The sequence below is a fragment of the Lynx canadensis genome, chromosome C1 (genome assembly GCF_007474595.2).
Source record: "Lynx canadensis isolate LIC74 chromosome C1, mLynCan4.pri.v2, whole genome shotgun sequence".
Classification (NCBI taxonomy): domain Eukaryota; kingdom Metazoa; phylum Chordata; class Mammalia; order Carnivora; family Felidae; genus Lynx; species Lynx canadensis.
Window position 1 is genome coordinate 157,382,008 of NC_044310.1, and position 22,961 is coordinate 157,404,968.

Genomic DNA, 22,961 nt, shown 5'->3' on the forward strand with positions numbered 1-22,961 from the left:
TCAGATGAATCCCAGCTATACCACTAGTAACTGTGTGGCCCTGGTTGTGTCGCTCAACCATTCTGTGTAACCAAACCAATGTGAGTTCTCTCCTTGGTGACTCATAGATAGAAACTATACCCGGTGAGTTGTCACACAAAGGAAACTTTATTTGCAGCAAATAAGAAGATGATGGGGAATAACTTCCAAAGCCATGACTCCCCAAGCAAGAGTGAATGGGCTTCTACCTAGAGGCAGATATAAGGTCATTCATGCACCTCAAGGAAACACTGTATGCTTTATAAATGAGGCTTGTGCTCCTCCTTGGGCAGAGATTTTAGTGTAATAATGAGATAAAGGTAAATGTTGGTCATCCCAGAGGTGACTCCATGGTCCATCTGCACAGGCGTGAGTTGGGGGTTTAGCTCAAACTGGTCTGGATAGTCTGGGCCACCAGAACTCTTCCTCTGGGCAGTCATTATTGCTTGAGTGCTATTTTCAGTTTCCATCATGGGATGTTATGCCTGTAGGGTTCATTGCCTGAGTTAAGAGATACTTTGGGAAGAAGAGCTTAAGGAGAAATGTGGGCCAAAAAAAATCCTACAAAAAAATCATATATATATATATCCCACTTTATACATATATATGTGTATATATATATATATCTCCCACTATATATATACATATATCCCACTATATATATATATATATATATATATATATATATATATCTCACATCTTTATCCACTCATCTATTGATGGGCATTTGCATTGCTTCCATATCTTAGCTATTGTAAATAATGCTACAATAAGCATGGGGGTGCATATATCTTTTCAAATTAGAGTTTTGGTTTTCTTTGGGTAAATACCCAACAGTGAAATTACTGGATCATATGGCATTTCAATTTTTCATTTTTGAGGAACATGCTTTTACCACAGTGGCTGCACTGGTCCCTGTTGACTGATATTTGTGCTATTTCCAATTCTTTACATGTTTTGGCTACTAAAGAATCTTCCAAGGCAAGTTATGAATTGCCCTTAACCTCTAATGCATTTGAACTCCTGTTTCTTTCTGAATTACCAACACCCAACAACAGCGTATAAGCACTTAACAAATGCTACTCATGGTGTTGACTCCCTTGGAGGCAGCACAAAATGGGGTGAGTGGGGGTACAGTAGAGTGGCTTCCAGGCTAGACCAAAGGACTCCACTGCAAGTTTTCTCTCTGCAGAGATCCCCTGACAGGAAGGCATATGCTAAGCATAGACTGGGAAAGGATGCAGGAAGATTGGGACCTGAGATGTCAAGCTGGGCTGGAAAGAAGCCAGAGAATGTGTGTAGGCCAGAAATATATGGCCAGTGACGACCTTGAGTTCAAAGAACTCAAAAGGATGCCCTGGGATCCAAATATTTTAGGAAAAAAGTGTAGCATACTTTTTTGTGAGATGCTTCACTATATATAGTTCTCATTAATCTGTAGATAGAAATAAAGTTATATTAATATTGATAAGGGCCAAAAACAGCCCCCCCCCAAGATGGACCACTTGACATGAAGATTATTTTGAGTTAAAAAGTAATCAAAACCCAGCAGATTCAGAAAAAGCTCTTTACCTCCCCCACAAATGCCGAAAAGAATTTAGATAAGGACCTGCTCCAGGAAAAGAGCTGTCACCATAGATAACTATGAAGTAAGTATGGTAGACATGGAGGAACCTAGCAAGGCCTGCTTTTTCAGTCTTCTCTTTGTCCCACTGTTTCTGAGTGGCCCAGCAAACATTGACTTAGCAAACATTTACTCTTTTTTATTCTTCCTGAAGATTGTATTCATTCCCTTTGAAGACCCAGCCCCTCACCCCTTGTCTTTGGTTCAGAATGATGCATATACCTCTTTTTGCCTATCTTTAGAATTTCCATGTCTTTGTGGATTTGTCATATGCTGTTAAGTTTGATTTTCTCCTGTTAATTGGTTTCATGTCTGTGATTTTTAGTCTGGCTAGAAGGACTTTGAAAGTGACAGGATTCTTTCATAATAGGAGTTCCAAAACTACAAGGCTCTTCCCTCTCATGTTGGCAGGGGAAGTCAGCTTCTTTCTCTCAGTCTCCCTGGACCATTTCCCGGGGTCAGGGGGCTGGGAGATTCTCAAATGCACAAGGACAAATTTACTCACCCCAAGGTGCCTCACCAGTCACAGCCTCAAGTGCAGGAGACACTGCAGAGAACTGCTCTGCTATTTCCTCCTCCCCCACCATTCTCCCCACCCCTGCCCCCAGGGTAAGTGTGCTTTGCTGTGTTCTTTGGCAGAATTTGTGTAAGATGGGATATGGAGTGAGAGGGAAGAATGACCCTATCTCCAAGTCTGGGTCTAGAGTGCTGGAGAACTTAACTCTATTTCTCTCCCTAAACTCAGTCTCTGCAGAAGTCCCAAACATGTCCCCTGAGGCAGAATTGGGGAAAAGGAAAGGACTACAGATATCAGCCATGCCCTCCATTGTTTTTATTTGTCTTTTTAGCCACTCAAGCACAAACATTGACTGACCATTGTAGTGGGTTTAATGTAAATCCCAATTCCCTGACTTTTTCTGTACCTAGGGGTGGATTCTCCCCCAACTCCCTCCTTGAATCTGGGCTGGCCTGTGACTGGCTTTGGTCAGCTGCATGTGGCTGAAGTGATGGTGTGTGTGTCAGTTTCAAGCTTACACCTCAGGAGGCCTTGGGTGCTTCTGCACACTCTTGGCTCCTCACCAGGCCCTGAAAACAACCCAGCTTCGACTACTGGCTGATGAAAAATCACCTCAGCCCACAGCCAAGCGCCTGCCCAGCAGAACCCAGAAAAGCTGTCCTGCCAAGCCCAGCCAAGATCAGCAGAGTTGTATCGATGACTTGCTTTCACATGAGTGATGCCAGGGAGACCAGGAGAACCATCCGGCTAAACCACCGACTTGTGAACTAAGTAAGGTCTGTGCCGTTTGAAGCCACCGGATTTTCTCTTGGTGACACAGCATCATTGTGACAATGGATAACAGGTATAACCCTCTTTCTGACCTCCAAAATCAATATCATTTTTCTTTTCTTTTTTTTTGGGGGGGGGGTCAAATACCTCTCTGAGAAGCTCAACAAATAGCCAAACTCTAGTTCTCAGTCTAGATTCAGCCCAGACACTCTACTGCCCGTACAACAGTCTGTGGGAAAGACACTGTAGCCAGAAGAAGATATTTTAATTTAGCAGATGTCCAGAAATCCTAAAGGAAAGCTAGTCGGCCTACTGGGAGAGACATACATGAGGAGTAAGTGCAGTAACGCCCTACGAATCTTCAATAAGGCCACAAAGATTCCAGTAAGTGTGGTGGGATGGCATTTCTTGTGAAACCAGTGAGGGAGGCCAATCTCCTCATTTTGAACTGAGTTGGAGCTGAAATGAGACCAAGAGCCGCCAGAACCAGAAAGGAGATGCCGCGCTGCCCCAGGCCTTGGAACCCAGGCTCCAGCTAAGTTTACCTACGATCTCTGATGGCAGGGAAGCCCTGCAATGGGAATCTGAATGATATATTTGTTAGGGTCAGGCATAAGGCAGGGTAAAGATAGGAGTCAGAGGCTAAAAAATTTTAGCAGTCAAAGGCTTTATTTGGGAACTAAGGTCTCGGGCGAGGTTCCGTGACTCAGGGAGAGAGAGAGAGGAGTCAGGGAAGTCGCCCCCAGGTGTGGTGGGGTGGGGTTTTTAAGCTGCAGCGTTCCGGGTTTAGGTCTGGGTGGGCCTTTTTCGTGTCACGTCGTGCTGTCGCTTGGTGATTGGTTGACCTCCAATTCGTTCTGGCAGCTACTAGGGGCTTTTCGTTGGGTTGCGCTGGCAAGATGACAGTCCCCTCTACTGTGGTTCCAAGGACATCCTAACAATATTAACTTGTTTATAACTTGTCTCTACACTTCTTCCAGGATGCCAAGTGGCCTCCTCTAATTCTAACCCCTAGGTTGCCACTGCTCCATGTTGTAACCTCCAGGGGTAAAGTTCTTTGGGACAAGATAAGGGGAGAGATTTGTCAGGTATGTGAAGGGTGATCCCTGACCACAGACTGCTCTTCTCCATCTGACTGATTGCAAGGCAGCTTCTCTTCCCTCAGGGTCCCCTTCCTCATCATTTGTGATTTCTAGGGACTTTGAACGGAGCCTGCACACCTGGGGCAGATGAATAGAGCTTGCCCACCCAGGCGGCTCTGAAAGGTTCCCCTGGGCTCTCCTGATGGAGTTCCTTTCTGACTGGGGGCCTGCCAGCCACACCAAAGCTGACCACAGCCCAGCAAACAGCTACCGCAAGGCAACAGGCCAGTAGCTGGAAATCTACGGATTGACAGCTGGGTGCGGAGAAAGCGATAAACGATAAGTTGTTGATTGATTTCTAGTTCTGTTTACCCTTTTGAGTAATAAAAAACAAAAAAAAAAAGTGAGGGTGAACGTAGGAAACAGGGTAAGGCCCTGTGAGGTAGTTCACGTGGGTCCTGCTCCCTGATGACCTTTTCTAGACATTTTCCCACTACAGTCATAGTTATGTGGGGTGGTCCTAATTGTTTGGTACCTGACCTTGGGGTGATTTGGGGCAGGGGAATATTGACTTGGTGTGTGACTTAGATAAAGGGAGTGGTTAAGCATCTGGGCTCAGGATTGGTCAGTTTGCATATCAAAGTCACAAGCAAGTCGTTTGCTATCTCTAGGAATTAGCTCACCCTAAGAGGGCCAGTCCCTCCTCAAGTCTGAAAGGCCCCTACATGCCAAAGCATCGTAAAATACAGAAACTTAAAAATATATATATATATGATAAACACAGCAGGCTGGGAGAATATGCATCCTCCATATCTGCCCTGAACACCCAAATTCTCAAGACACTTGACAGCTTCTGGGCCTTCCCTCAAGGCCACACAGCTTAGGACCCGGCATTCTGCCCTCTAAGTTATACAGAAGTCATTCATAGCACCTCAGTCCAGCTCTCTTGTCCCAGAGCAGTTCTTTGCTTTTCCAGGAAACCAACGGGATGAAAGTCCAGGGCCGGGACTTCCTCCTCAGGGTGTTTGACAAGGACTGACGTACTCTAGGCCCTTTGAATAAGGGAAGTTCCAGACACACCCAACCTTGACTGTAGTTTCTTGAATGCTGAATGCTGGAACTTAGGTAGAAGGACAGAAGCAAAAACATTTCAATATGAGGGACCCACTGACAGATTGTTCGGTGAGTAGCTCAGTGTGGTTTTGCGCCTGTGTGTGAGAGGGTGGCCTTAGAGGGATATGTTTATATATTAATGGGTTTTAACTTAAGAAATCTGAGACGTTTGGAAGACAAACATGTTAGACACTGGCTGTGATACAAAAGTCTTGTGGCTTTTCTTTGGTTCGATTTAAAAGACAGTGCTTTCTAGCAAGTGACGGGTCAAGGTAATAGTCATCTTTTATTCTTATATTGTTGGAAAGACTTGGAGTGGGTATAGCATCATATTTGCTTGCAGATGGTGGCTGTTTGGAAAGCATTCGTAAGATATACACCGACGGTGCCAACATCGTGTGTAGAGTGGCTACCCAAACACTCAGAATCTGCAGCTGATTTGGGGTTCTGAGAATGCAGTAGGGTGGAGGGTTTTGGCATATTTTCCCGTATCATTTAGAGTCAATAACTGCAAGACGTGCAAGAGGAAGGACGGGCTCCCCACGCTGCCTGCCCTACGGTGGTTCTCAGACAGGCTTCCCAACATGTTTGTTTAGTCCTGGGGAGCATTACCAAACAGAAGATTGGCCAAAAGTCCGAGGACAGTGTGAGGTCATTAGCAGCAATTTAGGAAATAAGGAGCAATTAAAATAAGGTGTGTGTGGGGGGGGGGGGGAAGGGGTTATATATGCTCTGAACAGAAAATAATCAAGAATCATCAGCGTGTTAGCCCAATAAATGATGCCAAAAAACTGAAATTGGTGACATCGGAAGCAAGGGGTTACGTTCATTCATCCCGCAAGTATTTTATCAAAAAACAAAACAAAACAAAAACCACCAACAATAACAAACTGGATAAACAGATATATGAGGGCTGTAATAAAGCCATAAAGAAAAAAAAAGCAACAGGGGCGCGTGGGTGGCTCAGTCGGTTAAGCGTCTGACTTGGTTTTGGCTCAGGTCATAGTCTCGTCTCACTTGAGTCTCACCTCAGGTCATAGTCTTGCATAGTTTCTTGAGTTCGACCCCCACGTCAGACTCTGTGCTGACAGTGCAGAGCCTGCTTGGGATTCTCTCTCTCTCCTTCTCTCTCTGCCCCTCCCCTGCTTGCTCCCTCTGTCTCTCTTGAAATGAATAAACATAAGAAAAATTTTTTAAATAAATAAAAAAGAAAAAAGCAACAGAATTAACGGTTTCATTGTTGTTTATTCAATGGACAGAGCACAGGCTTAGAGCAGGTGGAGCCGTAAGTGCTACGCCACAAAATGAGTTCATGAATCAGATGAGCTAAATGACACGAAGTCATAATAGCTAGTAATATTATTAGTGATGATGTAATAGCAGATTCTACCTACTTTTACTCTTTTAAATGCAAAAGTAAATATGTGTCTAATGTAAAAACAAAAATTCCAACAGTATGGTTGTATATAGATTTTAAGACTGAAAATTCCCCCCTTTAATAAGCATGCATATAATTTTAAAATATGTTTTAATAAAGGTATATCGATATAATGTTTCCTTTGCAATCCTATGTTACTTTATCTAATGCATTTAAAAATATTCTGAGTAAAATATAGATTTCACAAGACTGCCAAAGGGACCCATAATACAAAAAATATTTTAAAATCTCTTTTGTTGGGGCACCTGGGTGGCCTAATCGGTTAAGCGTCTGACTTCGGCTCAGGTCATGATCTCACGGCTCGTGACTTTGAACCCTGCATTGGGCTCTGTGCTGACAGCTTGGAGCCTGGAGCCTGCTTCGGATTCTGTGTCTCCCTGTCTCTCAAAAATAAATAAAAATTTTTAAAAATTAAAAAAAAATCTCTTCTGTTAAGTTCATGCTCCAATGGGCAAGATAGGCTAATAACTGGGCTATTCAACATCAGACAGCTTAGTCAGTGTCCATGCTCAAAAATGGGCTAAATATTGTGTAGGCTCTTAACCAATCTTAAGAGTGTCAAAATTTATTTGAAGAAGGTTTTTTTTTTTTTTTTTAAGTTCTGGTTTTGAAAAGGAACAGAATTGGCTCTGGGCCTTAAGGTCTTGAAGTTTACAAGTTTAGCTTCTACACCTACAAAAAAAAAAAATGCCAAGTGAAGTCATTTTCAAATCTATGTACAAGGAAGTGGATAGGATCAAATTGTCTCCAAATGAAATAATCCAATTATTTTTAAAAAGCAGCACCTTCTTATGAAATAATACATAGAGATAGATCATGGGCAAATAACAAGCTATAACCAAGTTTATATTTTTATCCACTCCTGTGGTATCCAGGTCGGGACCTGTCAAATCAGGCATTCTGGGCTTCACCTAGTCTGTCCCTTCCCTTAACATCATCAGCTATTGAAACAGTACCAGGCTGTGGGACTGCTCCTTTAATCTGGCTTAGATGCCAATCTGAGCTTTCTACCTCAGTGGCTCTGCCTGGGTCATGGGATATTAACTGACACTAAGACAGAAGACACTGGTACAATGGCCCATGGCTTCTGTGGGATTCTGGTTCTTCACAGATATAAGGAAGCAGGTTGGTTCTGGCATAGATGTCCTATGGCCCACAGCATCTGGTGTACACATAAAGATATGTGATATGCCATCCACGTTTCATAGGCTGCTGTTTCCTCATCTGGAGTAAGAGGAAGAAAGGATGGAGTAGACTATGTTCTTTAATGTTCTATATCTCATAATTTATGACGGTGTGCCATGGGGATTCCAAATGTTACCCAGGTAATCCCTTAGAGGGACAGTGGTTTGAAATATGATCCCCCATGAATCAAGATTCGCATGAAATCAGTAGCACGGTGCCTGTCATATGAAAGACATCCAGCAAAACTTATCTGATTAAATATAAGTGGAATATCATAGTTTATTTGACCTATGAGGATGCCACTGTCCAAAAAGTTTCCATACTGCCATCTACAATACAAATGGACTATTCTCGAATAACTGAATTTAACCTTAATCATTCAGATTGTAGAAAGTCAAAAAGAGCTGCTAGTCCAGGGTTGATACAGTGCATTTAGAAGTTATCTAACCATGTCATGTGCCAATTGCTTTGATTACTGCATTTTTTTGTAATGGCAGCATTTATATAACAGAATTTGCTTACAAATGCTGGGCAAAAATATTTTTGTAAAGACTGAATAGGAGGGGCATCTGGGTAGCTCAGCAGGTTAAGCATCAGACTCTTGATTTCTGCTCAGGTCACGATGTCTCAGTCGGTCGTGGGATTGAGTCCTGTGATGGACTCTGAGCTGACAGGCTCTCTCTCTCTCAAAATAAATAAATAAATGAAGAAAAAAAAAAAAAAAAGACTGAATGGGAAATGCCTGTGTGTACTAGTTGTGTTGTGAAGGGATTTTTTTAGGGGCTTAGAAATGTCCCAAATATTCTACCACTAGCCTGGACTCCCTTTATCAAGAAAAAAACACATAACATTTTTCCTAGGGATTCATGAGCCCTAGGAGAGACAACATGTTAATAAAAATTCATATGGAGATGTAAGATCGATAGCAGGTCTTTTCCTGGAATGAATATTTGGTAGGGTTGGAGTATTTGAAAGCTCAACTGGATGGGAAAAGAACACCAAAACTTCACCTCTTGTACGACTTTGAGTAGAGAAAACCCTTCTTGTACTGGTTGATGAAGCCATCAACCAGTAATGGCCATCAACCAGCCATTACGAAGCCATTTGTGCTGATCATAGCACTTAAAGGTAACTATTACTCTGAGTAAACTTAGTGTAATTATACTGATAAGCTATTTATAAATATATTTATTTCTGAAGGTTTCTCTAATTGATTGGCTCACCTAATATTTCTAATCACAGTTCTGCCCCTAACTAATGAAGTTATTTTCAGCTCTTTGGCATTTTACTATAAAATAAAAGGATTAGATATTAGTGATTTTCAAGCTATGCTCCATGGAATCCCTTCAGTGGTCTCTCTGGTGCATTAGAGTGGAGTGGGAAGGAGAGAGGTGGGATAGGAAAGGGAGAGCCAAAGCCAAGGTCAAGAGATTTCATACGCTCAAAGCAGATATGTTCCAAGGTTTTCTGATCTCACACACACACACACACACACACGCACGGCAAGATGGTCCTGGGTTCTACTTTGACATTTATGCAAGTCTGCTTTTCACAGATTTTTGTCTTTAAGTTTCAGTGGATGGGACATGATGAAAGGTACGGAATCACTGTTTCCAAAGAAGGGGTTGTGCTGAAATAATGGAAGTATTCTTAGCTATTCTTTTATTTACCGATATCACATTTATCTCATGTAGATCAGGGTTTGTCAGGGAGTGTCTGGTACATTGCATGTAGAGTTAGAGATAAAAAATCTCTCCATTGCTGTAATAAGAAGAACATCCTGTTGTCACCTGATCACTAAGTTAACAACAACACAATGTATTCAGGAGCTTTTGAACCAGTGTGTGCCTGGGCATCCTGGAGTTTAGGGAATGGGTTATAAGTGTACCTGAGACATGAATCTCGGCAACCCTAAAACTGGCAGGATGTGGTTGGGGGACAGAGCTCATGGGCCAATTTCCTCTGCCTGGAACAACTTCGCTCATTTACCACACTGTCCTAGTACAAATAGCATTTGCTAGATGTGTCATAATGTGAAAACAGTTAGGAAGTACCAGTCTATTAAATAACAGGAAATCATCTTCCAAAATCCTGGCAGCTGCAGCATCGATTGAAGCATAAGATGTGCTTCGTTTGAGCAGCCTCTTGCTTTAACAAGTCGAGTTTGAATGCCTTTGGAAAAGACAGAAACTCCCCACTTTCTCACAGTCTCCCTGACTCCCTCCAAAAACAATTGAACTTTGTTTTTTTTTTTTTTAATTAATTTATTTATTTATTTTTTTATATATATGAAATTTATTGACAAATTGGTTTCCATACAACACCCAGTGCTCATCCCAAAAGGTGCCCTCCTCAATACCCATCACCCACCCTCCCCTCCCTCCCACCCCCCATCAACCCTCAGTTTGTTCTCAGTTTTTAACAGTCTCTTATGCTTTGAAAAATATGGAACGCTTCACGAATTTGCGTGTCATCCTTGCACAGGGGCCATGCTAATCTTCTCTGTATCGTTCCAATTTTAGTATATGTGCTGCCGAAGCGAGCACAAACAATTGAACTTTGAATCAATGGTTTAGAAACATTTAAGGCTGTCTGGCCTCCTAGAACTGGTCCTCTGGAGATAGTATTTTAAAAACATGTCTTGGAGAGTTTTGATGGCTTGATAAATTTGGGAAATTCAGCAGCCCCTGCAGCCCAGCACATAAAAATTCTCAACTGGTTCTGCTCATTTCCACTTTGGTTAGGGGCAAGATTTCCCCTCCATGCTCCCATCCTCATACATGGGGTCCAAGGTATCCTATTCTCTCCCCAGGTCTGCTAGATGCAGACTCCTCAGGTGATGGGGCTGGTGTGGGCCCATCCCCTGGGACACCTCATCTCAGAGTCCCTTCCTTGCACTCCTGGCTCTCCTGATGGGAGGTTCTTCTCATGTTGCTCTGAAACCTCCAAATTCCTCCAGTCTACATCTCTGCTCTGTCTTTTCCCAGCCCCAGCCCCGGCCTCCTAATGTTTCAGAGCAAGAAAACTCACTCTGCAAGCACCCATTCAAATCTTTCTCTCTTGCACATGGCCCCCTGGCGTTTTTGCTGGGTCTTTGTTTCTGCTTTGCTGTGGGCTGGAGAGAGAAGCAGATAGGACATTACATTAAAAACTTACAATTTAATATTGTGAGATATTTCTAAGTAAATCAAATAAGAAAGCTACAGGACTTAGAAAGAAAATCATAAAATTTTATTGAACATAAAATAAGATTTGAACACACGAAAAGACTTACTATGTCTTTGGATGGGAGGTCTAAATACCATAAAAAAGTCAATTTCCCCAAATTGATATATTTATGTAATGACATTCCAATTAGGATTCCAACAGGGACTTTTTTTAAAAAAATGTAATTAGATAAATCCTCATATGCAAGAATAAATGCCGAAGTATAGCCAAAGAAATTATGAAAAGGAATGAAAAAAAAACAGTTGTTTACAGAAAGCAGAAGCAAAGTGTTAAATATCTCTATAACTTAGGTAACGAGTTCCTGTGTGTATCATTATTATTATCTGTATCATTATTATTTTACGAAACATAAAAATGTTTCATAATTTAAAACAAAAAATTTAAAGACTGTGTCTGAGTTTGAACTATGTTCAGCTGCACATTTTAAAAGTCAAAAATAAGAGTGGCTTTTCAAAACCCCTATTATTACATTCCTCTCACACATAAAGTAGAGAGTTGAGGGCTTATCTGGTGGCCCCCAGGGCCATCAAGGACCCAGGCTCTTTTTCTTTTTCTACTCTACCATCGTAGTACATGGCATCTATCCTCAAGGCCACCTCGTGGCCTCAGCCATCGTTTCTAAGTATAGGTATCGGGGAACAGAGGAAGGAAACGTCACTGAAACCTCACACAACACTTTTACCCATGCTTCCTTGGGAAACGTTTAGTCACATGGCTACATCTAAGGGAGAGACACCGAGAAAAAACTTTATGCTGGGGATATGTGCCCTGCTTCACATTTATTTATTTTCTTCTCATGATACCTATGTGTGATTTGTGGAATGTTATTTGGTAGTGTAGTAAGAAAATAAAAAGGTTAGGGGTGATTTATTGAAAACGTTTAGGCAACAGAGGAGCAAACAAAAAAGCTAAACAATCTTAAAATGCTCACTAAAACTTTCCCATTGTACCTGTAAGGGAAGGAAGGAGGCCTTATAAGATCATATCGTTCACAGACAAGTTATTTTTATAGAAATAAAAGTGGGTTGGTTGCCAAATAGTAATTTTACTCTCATGACTCAGGGGAGAATCATTTCCTCAGACATCCTACATCTGAACCTCACTGTAGGCATGTTTTGCTTGCTCTGCAGACAGCTTAAAAATTTGTAAATTTTTGCTACCATTGTTTTTTTTAAACCGTATTTCAGATGCCAATCCCTATGTCAGCTTTTTGGGACAGACTAGAATATCTGGCCATCCTGGGCTGCAGTCCCTTGGTCCAGAGCAGTGGGGACAGCTGTCTGTCCAGCTCGCTCTCCCCACCCTACTCCTCACTCACTGCCCCCTGCCTGCAGACTCGTGATTTTGTCAACTTTGCTTTAGGAGTTCACAATGTCTTTATAAAGAGCATTGCTCCCTGACTGCTGTCTTTGAGCCCGAGGTAGTTTCACTGGAGCCATTTGCTATTCCTGTGTGTCTGCCAAACCCTGCCCTGGCTCTCTGTGCTAAGTTCAGGTGAAAGGAGAACCACTGCATAAAGATAAAAGAACTTGGTACAGGGACACCTGGGTGGCTCAGTCGGTTAAGCATCCAACTTCTGCTTAGGTCGTGACCTCAGAGCTTGTGAGTTCAAGCCCTGCGTTGGGCTCTGTGCTGACAGCCCGGAGCCTGGAGCCTGCTTCGGGTTCTGTGTCTCCATCTCTGTCTCTGCCCCTCCCATGCTTGTGCCGTCTCTCTCTTTCTCTCAAAAGTAAATACACATTAAAAAATTGTTTTAATTATAGTTAAAAAAAGGAATTTGGTATCTATAGGATTGTATTTCTATATCCTAGATTTGGTTCATTCTGCTCTGAAGTTAAGGACCTGGATCAGGTCCTTTCCTTTAGGTCCTTTCCTCCTCCGTGACCCCGTGTCCTCTGTTTGCTACTCTGCTAGCACACACACCAGGTGTTCCCATGACAACTGAAGGGTTGCCTTGGCCCTGAGGATTCACGTCTGTGAATCTGCCAGCTGCATAGTAGGTGCTCCCTGAATGTGAGCTCTCAAAGCCACTGGAGTGCTGGACGAGGCTGGCTCGTCGGAGGAACAAAGAGCCACAGCATGGCCCTCATTTCATACAGAACTTGCATCCTCCTCTGTAAAATCTCATTTTAAAAAATGCAATGAGGTATCACACCTCCCACATGGAAACTCTGAGGGAATGTGCTTGGGACTGTTCCACCGCCTAACTGATCCACTCTGTGTCAGGACAGCTGCAGAATTCATTCACGTTTAGTCTCTTCATTTGGGCACTTAAAATCTACCATCATCAATGTCTACTTTTACAAATACAATTTTCAGGGTGACTTCGTGGAGTTCGAAATCAAATGACAAAATCTTTCCCATTGAATTCTTGTGTCTGTAGGCTAAATTCATATAGGAATGAATTTATAAATATTTATTCATAAATGTGTAAAAGTTTGGTACAACAAAAATGTTCAACTCATTATTATAACATTCTTATTACTAGAGTTAGAAAAAAAAATTTTAATGTCTACTTTTGAGAGGGAGAGAGAGACAGAGCACAAGCGGGGGAGGGACAGAGAGAGAGGGAGACACAGAATCCGAAGCAGGCTCCAGGCTCTGAGCTGTTGTCAGCACAGAGCCGGGTGCGGGGCTCAAAATCATGAACCGTGAGGTCATGACCTGAGCTCAAGTCTGACGCTTAACTGACTGAGCCACCCAGGTACCTCTTTATTACTAGAGTTAAATCAGATTTAGAGGGACCAGGACACATTTTATTAGCAAGTTATTTCACTTACATATTCATATCTCATCCAAAAAAAAAAACAAAAACACACATTCACTTCATGAGTTCATGGTATGGCACCCAGGAATATTATTTGGGAACTTGGGGTGGAGGCACAAAATGATTACTCAGTGTACATATTTCAGAATGTACTTTTAACCATCCTGGGAAACAATAGAAGTGACAGGAAGTCAGACTTCAAAATCACCCCACTGCTGACTTGTTGCCTGGGGACAAACAAACCAGCTGTATTTTTGAAAAGTTCTGCCGGGTATTTCATATCCAGGCATAAGACACTTAATCTTTATTTTAGGAACTCATCCAAAATGTGTACATCCCCTTAGCTTCACGATCATTTACAATGACAGTCATCATTACAGAGCAGTCTGAATTTATCGTTCTGTCTTTGAAAGTGCTCATAACCCTTCTGTGCTTTTCTTTTTCAGTATAATAAAGTGTACAAGAATCTAAAGGGGTTTTCTCAAAATGGAGAGAATTTCTGCAAGCAGGTCACATCCATTCTTCAGCAAAGGTACAAAAATGCACGTTTGCAATAAACAGTTCTTCTTTCATTGCAGCTAGCAATATGACCGGAGAAGTGATTACAAGCTGTCCTACTTTCCAGAACTCCGTGTTGTATTTTGGTACTGGAGAGATTAGTTTGAAGAGTGATTCTCCTCTATTGCACACTTATCACTTGGGTGCCATAAAAATCAGGAAACGATAGGAAGTAATTCTGCTTGCGAAGGCTCAGTCAAGTCTCTTTTGACTTCGCATACTGAGTTTATCAACCCCCTCCTGGGGCACTCCACTGGGCCTGATGTATATGCCATTATTAGATTCCCATACTGATGGCAACTGTGAGTTTACATTTCCGTCTTCCTTACCAGGGCAGGGGCTGTATCCTATTCATCTTTTCATGTCTGGGCTTTGGACTTCCTCAGTAAATGTCTCATGAATGAAAAGTGATCATTTTCAGCATCATCTTCTCTTAATACTAGATGTGATCATGTGTAAAGTTGTTGACTATGCTAAAATGAGCACACCTAAGTCAGTCAAGAAAGTTACAGAAGTTCCTACTTAAAATTAGAGAACCCAAGAACTGAATTGGGCCGTAAAGAGTCCTTAAGTCTTTTCCCTATATCTAGACAGCTCTATAATAAGCAACCCTAAAGAGTTAAACCTATTCTTTTAAGATAACCATTTCAAATTTAAAGTATGGCATGTGTAGTATATATGGATCAATTGCATCCTGCATTAGTAGGATGAGAGCAAATGAGAATATTAGCTTTATCAGGAACAATCAGTAAGGCCAGGGAAAGATAAAGGAAAGCTCAAACAGGCAGTTATTAAAAAAACAAAAACAAAACAAGCAAACAAACAAACGAAACACATGTTTGTCAAATGGAGTCAAAAAGAAAAAAAATTAAAATAAGTGACTTCTATCTTAATAGCCAATTGCTTTGATTCTGAGAGGAACAGGGAGGAACAATCTGGGAGGGAATTTCTTCTTTAAGAAAATATTTATTTTTTTAGTCTCAAAAAATTATTTAAAATAGGACCAGTTAGCTATTGTACAAATTCAACCCATTATCTAGATTAGAAAGCAACCCCCTCCTGCAGATTGGGAAGGATCTATACATATTTTAGCCATGCATGTGACCTGGATTAAAGTCCTCTGGGCCTTGATTATTTGGTGTCCCTGTGTTCAAAATTAGTGCCCCGTAGACAGCAATGAAGACAGAAGGCAGGTGATAAATAATGCTTGGCAAATGGACTTAAGAATGAATGGAATAAATATGGGGGAATCAGTGCTCCAAACTGTCTTATTGTTTTTCCCTGTCCAGGTCACTCCAAACCTCCACGCTGCCACAGACACATCTACTTTATATACAATCACAACCTTCATTTCTTACCTGGGTCTCTCAGAGTTGCTTCCTAGGGCTACTATCCTTCCCAGAGTTATTCACATGCAAAGCCTTCCACCCATAGGTTCTAGAGTAGCAAACAAGCTCCAAAGAAGAAGAAACACTTGGGTAGCTAAGAATGTTTCTCTCCATAGTTTTACCTTCCTATGGAGTGGAAATTAGAATTTGAAGATCTAAAGAACAGTACTGGTTAGCAAAATTACTAGCACTTTTTACTAGTTTTTCTGGGATAAAAACTGCACAGCATACATATGAGAGGGGAATCTAATGTTTACCTTGACTGGAGAAATTATGCTAGGTATTAGGTCATTTATGCAATAGATGCTTTCCTGGACATTTTTGTAAAGCTGAACTTATAAGCTGAACTTATACAACAATTAAATAATTTCTCCCTAACCAAGATGCCATTTGAGTTGCTTTATATTTACTCCTGATAAATGTGCTTTTGGCAATGTCTCCTCACACCTGAACTTTTGGTTCTCCTTCCTCGGCTCACTTGTTTGACCATGTAATTAACCTGAAGGATGTTCACCCACACTAAAAGAGTAGGTATTTGGAGACAACATTTTTCTAACAAACTTTCTTTTTTTTTTCTTCAGACACAAACTTTCTATTAATCTTTGAATATGTAACACATTGTGTTTTTTTCCATCTATATTTCTATATGTTAGCTGGCAAATACAGAGTCCACTTCACTTGTTAGAATTGGTTTTTTTTTCCCCCATGGGGAGTGATTCTAAGTCACTAACTCTTCCTATAAGGTATTTGAACTGAGTTGACATAATAATCATAGCAAAAGGAGGAATGGTCACAACATAATTGGTACTATACTTGCCTTACCCTTTCCATTCTGAGAAATCAGTATTTATTACCTTAGATATACAAAAGATAAGAGCTAGGCCATCAGCCATCCTTGTAAATGGGTAGAGTTATTACATATAAGTCAATGATATCTTTCCTCTGTATTAGAAAAATACCTGGAAACCAATACTCTTTTTAAGATTTTATTTATTTATTTACTTATTTACTTACTGACTTACTTACTTGAGACAGCAAGCATGAGCAGGGGAGAGGCAAAGGGAGAGAGAGAGAGAGAGAGAGAGAGAGAATCCCAAGCAGGCTTGGGGCCCCATACCACAACTCTGTATAAAAACTATCCAGTTACTTAGAGTATAGACAAGTAATGAGAAACCCCATCAGACAAGTAAATGGTACTCCTGGAACACGTATAGTAGGCATTCTCTGTGAAGGTTATGACATAGAAAATTATGAAGACAAATCCAGTGGCCAGGATAATAAAAGATATAGTGAGGAAGCATATGGGGCTTCTTAGGGCTAAAGGTGTATCAGTCATATAAAATACATTCAGTAAATACTTGTAGATTGAAAGAATAAATGAATGCAAGATAGTTAAAGGTTTCTTTCTTTTTAATTTTTTTTGTTTTTTAGAGAAAGAGAGAGAGAGCATGAGCACAGGAGGGGCAGAGGGAGCAGGGGGAAAGGGGGATAAGAGAATCTTAAGCAGGCTTCACACAAAACATGAAGCCCAATGCAGGGCTCTGTTTCAAGACCTTGAGATCACGACCTGAGCCAAAATCAAGAGTTGAACGCTTAAGGGACTGAGCCACCCAGATGCCCCTATTTTATCATTATGCCTACATTACTAGAACAAGGTCTTTACTGTCCTTGGATTTTTAACAATTCCAGACACCTTGCTTACGAATACATTGGAATGTGTTTCCGCATGGCAGTTCCACATTAGCACATGGCTACAAGAGACAGCATCACGATCAAGCTTTAAGCCCAGATAATGCTTCATTTCCAAGCTCAGCTGCCTACCAATTTGTTCTAATTGGTGGTGATAGAAAAGTGCAGTTGTTATTAAAACATCATTTTGGCTGGCAATTCTGCAATTCATGGTCATGCTTAACTTCTTTTATCCAATTAGCAGCATCAGTTTCCCTTTTTTTTTTTTTTTTTTTTTTGTAGTAGCAACTCTGATTTAGCCAGAAACACACAGCAGCTCCTGACATGCCTAATGTCAAAGTCATCGGGTTCGCTTTAACACAATTACAGATCGGACTTAAAGGACAAAGGCACATTCCCCAAAACTGTTTATGAATGTTTGGTCCCCTGCACCCTCACAGCTAGGGCTCAAACAGGCTTTCATGGGAAAATCAATTGTTCTCTGTAAGGAAGCTTCAGGGCAGGTTTTCAAATGGCAAGTGCCACTGGTCTGGACATTAAAATAAATAAATAAGAAGATAAATAAATAAAAAGAAAGAAAGAAAAGAATGAAACAAATAAGTATAGTTGGTCATTGTTCCATCCACGATTCATTGCAGATGCTGTCAACAAAGGCATAAATGATTTAAATGAAAATATTGATAAATCCTAAACTTTTCTACTCTGTCCATGGCCTGAGTGATCTTAACTTCTATGGCTTCAGCTCTTTTTTGCATATTGGTGACTCATGCATTTATATTACCAGGCAATATGTCTTATCTGTACTCCAAGCCATACATCTGACACTCTATTGGGCATTTCCACCTAGGTGTCCCATGTAACCACAAAGTCAGCCTATTCAAAACAAAGTTTATCAGCTTTTCCCCAAAGTGGATATTCCTGGATGTTTTACCATGGTGACTGGGACCTCTGCCCACCCAATTAAGCCCAATTATCGTCATCCATGACCCTTCTTCTTTCTCACCTCATGACCAGATCTTCATGTTTCTCTCTTTTAAGCACCTGTTATACCCATAGCTTTCTTATCATTTCATGGCCTCTGCCATTGTTCTGGGGGGAAAAAAATCTCTTAACCTATTCTTCGTCTAGGAGTACTGCCTTGAAGTTGTGTAGTTTGTACACTGCATAAAAGCACCTGCAGGGGCTGAGTGAAAGCAGAAATCTAACCCACTCTCCACCCTCGAGCCTTGCACCTTGGCTCCGAGCTGTGCCTTTTCAAAGAATCTCCTTTTTCTAATGCAAGCAAAGTTATCTCAACTAGGGAGCTGGCAAGGACTCTGCCCCTATCTCTCTAACACATCTTCCACTCTGTGACCATGACCCTGTTTAAGACTCTTCAAAGACTTCCATGACCTTTAGTATAAAATTCAGCCCTCATAGCATTTTATAAAAGGCCCTTTGAGATCTGGGCCCTGCCTCCCAATCCAATTTGTCTCCCTCCATCTACCCATGACCCCCACCCCTCTTCATCTATTGAACCACTGGTAGTCACAACTCCGCCTTGTGTCCTTGCCACCCCTCCTACCAACTCCCACCTGCCCTGATGGGTCCCTGAATTTGTGCATACTGTATCCTATGTCTGCTAGACACTTCTTCACCTTGGTTACCAGTCTGCATTCAATAGATCTCCAAGATTCAGCTATCCCACTCATGTGAGCCTTCCCTGACTCCAGTCCCATCTCAAAATGGTACTCCTCAGGGATGCGGAGAACTTATCTCTGCTCTAGATCCTACTACTCTACATGGTTACAGTCTGTTCACTTGCCTGTCTCTTCCACTGGAGGCTGACCTCCTTGAGAGTCTCTGTATCCCATGTGACCAGCACAGAGCCTAGAATAGAACAAGCGTTCAACAGATGTTTACTGAGTAAATGAATGTGTCAGTGTAGGAGTGACTTTAGGCAGTCCTATCTTTTAAGAAGTTCAAGTTAGGCTATTTCTGAGAAGCAATAAATAAATGTGTGAAAGAAATTTACTTACATGGTATATAGATTATTTTGAACAAAAAGCTAGACAAGAATGACAGAAACACTGAAGATACCATTTGTTCAGCACAATCTACAGATCAGGCACTGTGTTAGATATGTCTTATACTTGGTGTCTTTCACTTTTTTAATTCTCACAGCTCAATGCAATGTGACCATACTCTCACTCATTCATAATATAGAGATGGGGATGTGGAAAAAAAGGATACATTTTGATTTCTACCCAGCTCAACACACGCTGGGTGTGAGGGCATCTGGCCACCGGGCACTGCCACTGTGGGTATCCCAACATGCTCAAGGGGTCCTAGTGTAGCCCCCTTCAGAGTCTTAAAGTCCTCTGTGGGAAATGACATCAGCGGCCATTAGGCCTAGTAGCTTCTAAATCTGGTAACACGGGGGCCTGGGGGAGCCCTCAGGGGCCACTTCAAGGAGTTAGGAGAAGTTAAGCGGGCAGGGCTCAGCTCCCTTTTGACTCCCTCTCTCATTATATCAGAGTATAGTGTTTCTATGACATGGTGAAATGCTGTACACAATTTTGTTTTCCAGCTAAAAAGTTAGGCATATGGATGGCCCTTCTTATCCATTTTACCTGACTATCCTCCCCCCCCCCCCCCCGCCCCCAAACAACACTCTCACCTGATTCCACTGACCTCACTCAGTTCAGGAATTACCAGCCATGGAGAATCTGAAGTTCTGGAGCTACCATAGCTGTGTACTCTCTGGGCCGGAAGTGAGCAGTAACTGAGTGGCGCTTGAATTCTGGGCAGCGAAGGAGGGTCTGGTCCTCGCATTTCATCTTCTCATACTGTTCTTAGCAGCCAGAATTAGGGCAATCGATACTGATGAGGTGGGCGTTGTGGGCTAGCCGAGAGCCCAGGCACTCAAGTAACAGAGAGCTTCCATGTGAAAATGTCTTCCAGATGGCTAATAACTAACTTTTAAATACAGCCTAGTTATAAAATGGGCTTAGGACCATCTTCCAAAAGGCAAACTGATAAGGCTTGGGTATAAAATATCAATATACCAGCCCCAAACCAGAAGCTGCTGCTGGTGGAAAGTAGGAAACCAGAGGTGGGACTGATTCACAAACATTTTCAGATTACTAAAATTTCTTCTTAATTCATAATGAAGGGATGGCTCTGTTACCTGCTGTTTTCAAGCTTGAGAGAGGCTTAGTTCAATTTTAATTAATTCCTCATAGACACAGGGGCAGCTACAGTCTTTTTTTTAAATCACTTTTTATCATCTTAATTTTAATAGAGCAGGATATGCTAAAATTGATGACATGTTCACTTATATTCTTACAGTTTAATTTGTGCTCTATCTAAAATATTGAATGTGATACCACATATTCTTCCTCCCCCCTTTCTTTCAAAAGTATCATTTATTTTAAAATTGAAGACAAATGTTGATCTTTGACTTACTGGTTGGTCTTCATTATTACTAATGAAAATTTATTGACCTGCCTCCACATGCTGAGAGGAAATTAGAATATAAATGGATTAAAAGTCAGTGCATGCCATTTCCCTGGTTCAGGATCTTTAAGGCTCACTGGAATGTTCTGAGATTGAGTTATGCATCAAAATATATATACGTACATCATCAATTTCACATGTGCCAAGACAGTTGCTTGGAGAAGAAATCTCGACCTCTACTACATATAGTAGCTATAGGGCTAGAATATTAAACAGAGTGTTCTTACAAGCTTGTTTCTGATTATTTTAATGAGGGAATGAAAATTCTCTGTCTCGATTCGACATTAGCTCTGCCTCTCTTAACTCCCTTTACATTATGAAAACCGTGATAAAACAGCTCTCTTCAAAGGACTGAGAAGAAACCAATGTATACAGGAGTACACTTGCCACATTTGCCTTGGGAAAACACTGAGGTCAGTGCATTTCTGTTCAGGAATTCTAAAAGGATATCCATCTATCTACCTATCACCTATCTATCGATCGACTGATCAATCGATACATATATCCACACATACTCTTTATTAGACCATAAGCACAGACGAGCCACATGGCAGTGTTTGTTTCAATTTACAAATGTCCCGGTTTATAAAAGTAAAAGCTCTCTCTATGCTTGCCAGTGGGAACATGGCTTCTTAGAGCAATTTTCTCTGGGGAGGAATTTACTCATTAACCTCTGTTAAGATAAAGGTCATTCGTTGCCAGAGGCAGGGAACTTTTCATTAGTTGGCAGACTCACCAGAAAGAGAGCTCAGAGTGTTCCATTCCTCCTGTACCCACACCCATCCTCCTGACCTTGTTTCATTTCCTTCTAACTGGCAGGGTAATCTGTTGAGGATTCTCAAGTGGTTATTAGGGTTTAAAATGTTGGCAGCCAGCTTTGCTTGGTCAATTTGAATGCTGGGTCTAAAACCCTTCAGGGTCACCATTATGCTGAAGGTGGAGGGACAGTTACAGGTGCTCTTCAAAGAGGCCGTGTCCAACTCGGTCCTGACTCAGAGACCTACATTGATGACAGCTGATATCACAGCCCCCTCCCTCCCACCTTCCAGACCCTTAACACCTCCTCCATGTCTGGGAACATGACTTATACTGATGTTTCCAGAAGATGCCCGGCAAGCTCAGTCTGCCTGTGCTGAGGTTGCTGTGAGTTCGGTCTCTAGCTGCTAAGCCACCAGGAGCCTTGGTGATTCAGAACACTGCCTTTAAAGGCGAAGTGAGAGGCGGTGACAGTTTTTAAAAGCACTTACCTTTGACTTCCCCCGCAATTCTCCATCCCCAGCCTCTTCCCCACAGTTTCAGAGGCAGGAAACTGGAAGGACCAAGCAGGCAGTTTCTCAAGCCCAGACTGCCTGGTTTCAAGTCTCAGCTCTGTCACTTCTTCTTATATGACCTCAGGAAAGTTAATGGGGGTAAACTCTCTGCATCTTGGCGTTCCCCTCCATGAAATGGGGAGAGTATGTGTGCCTACCTGATGGGAGTTCTCCCAGATTAAGTGAGGAAGTTTCATGCCTAAAACACTTAGAAGGGTGCCTGGCATGTTGTAAGTGCCCAGGAAATGTTGGATGTCGCTATTTTGTGGGCAGGCAGAACACAAGTCAAGCATCAGCAACACGTCACAAGGGATGGCAACACATTTATCAAGAGGGCACTGTTTGGAATTTTTAAGCTCTATTTCAACCTGTAAAACTACAGATCTGCCCAGATTTCTAAGATACTTGTGTGTAAAGAGAAATGCTGTGCAGTAATCGAATCTCTTTAGGCTGGTTTCCTATTGTGCTCAAGCAAAACCCAGCAGAAGTCCTGGGGCTCGGAAGCAAAGCTCAAAACAGAAGAGTATTAGCTTCACAGCCAGCAGAACCCTTTTCCTTTCTTGATGACAAAAGCCCAACATTTTCCCCCAGGTGAATCTGATTTAGTTAGCAATTTAAAGGAAAACAACACTTCCTTCTGGCAATTGTCCTTTTTATTTCCGCCTGGCCTCTGAGAGACTCCTTGTACAGCCTCCAAGAACATCCTGAAAGTGAAAATGAATTCTGAGGAAAAGGCTGTGCCCAACAGCATTACCTGTTGTGTTAGAAGCCATTC

At 41.7% G+C, this 22,961-nt stretch overlaps 1 protein-coding gene and 1 non-coding gene across 5 annotated transcripts in view; one reads left to right on the top strand and one right to left on the bottom strand.

Annotated features, from left to right (window-relative positions):
- Positions 1-5,103: 5,103 nt before the first annotated feature.
- NOSTRIN (nitric oxide synthase trafficking) overlaps positions 5,104-22,961 on the top strand; it is a 58,960-nt gene continuing 41,102 nt past the window's right edge. For all 4 annotated transcript variants that reach the window (XM_030326704.1, XM_030326705.1, XM_030326706.1 and 1 more), the window contains exons 1-2: positions 5,104-5,194; positions 14,190-14,275. In XM_030326704.1, the coding sequence (XP_030182564.1) occupies positions 5,168-5,194; positions 14,190-14,275 (113 nt within the window). In that variant the 5' untranslated portion in view covers positions 5,104-5,167. The remainder of the gene's footprint in view (positions 5,195-14,189; positions 14,276-22,961) is intronic.
- Positions 10,188-10,294, bottom strand: LOC115522500. Its single transcript, XR_003971406.1, has one exon. It is a non-coding gene; the product is annotated as a U6 spliceosomal RNA (small nuclear RNA).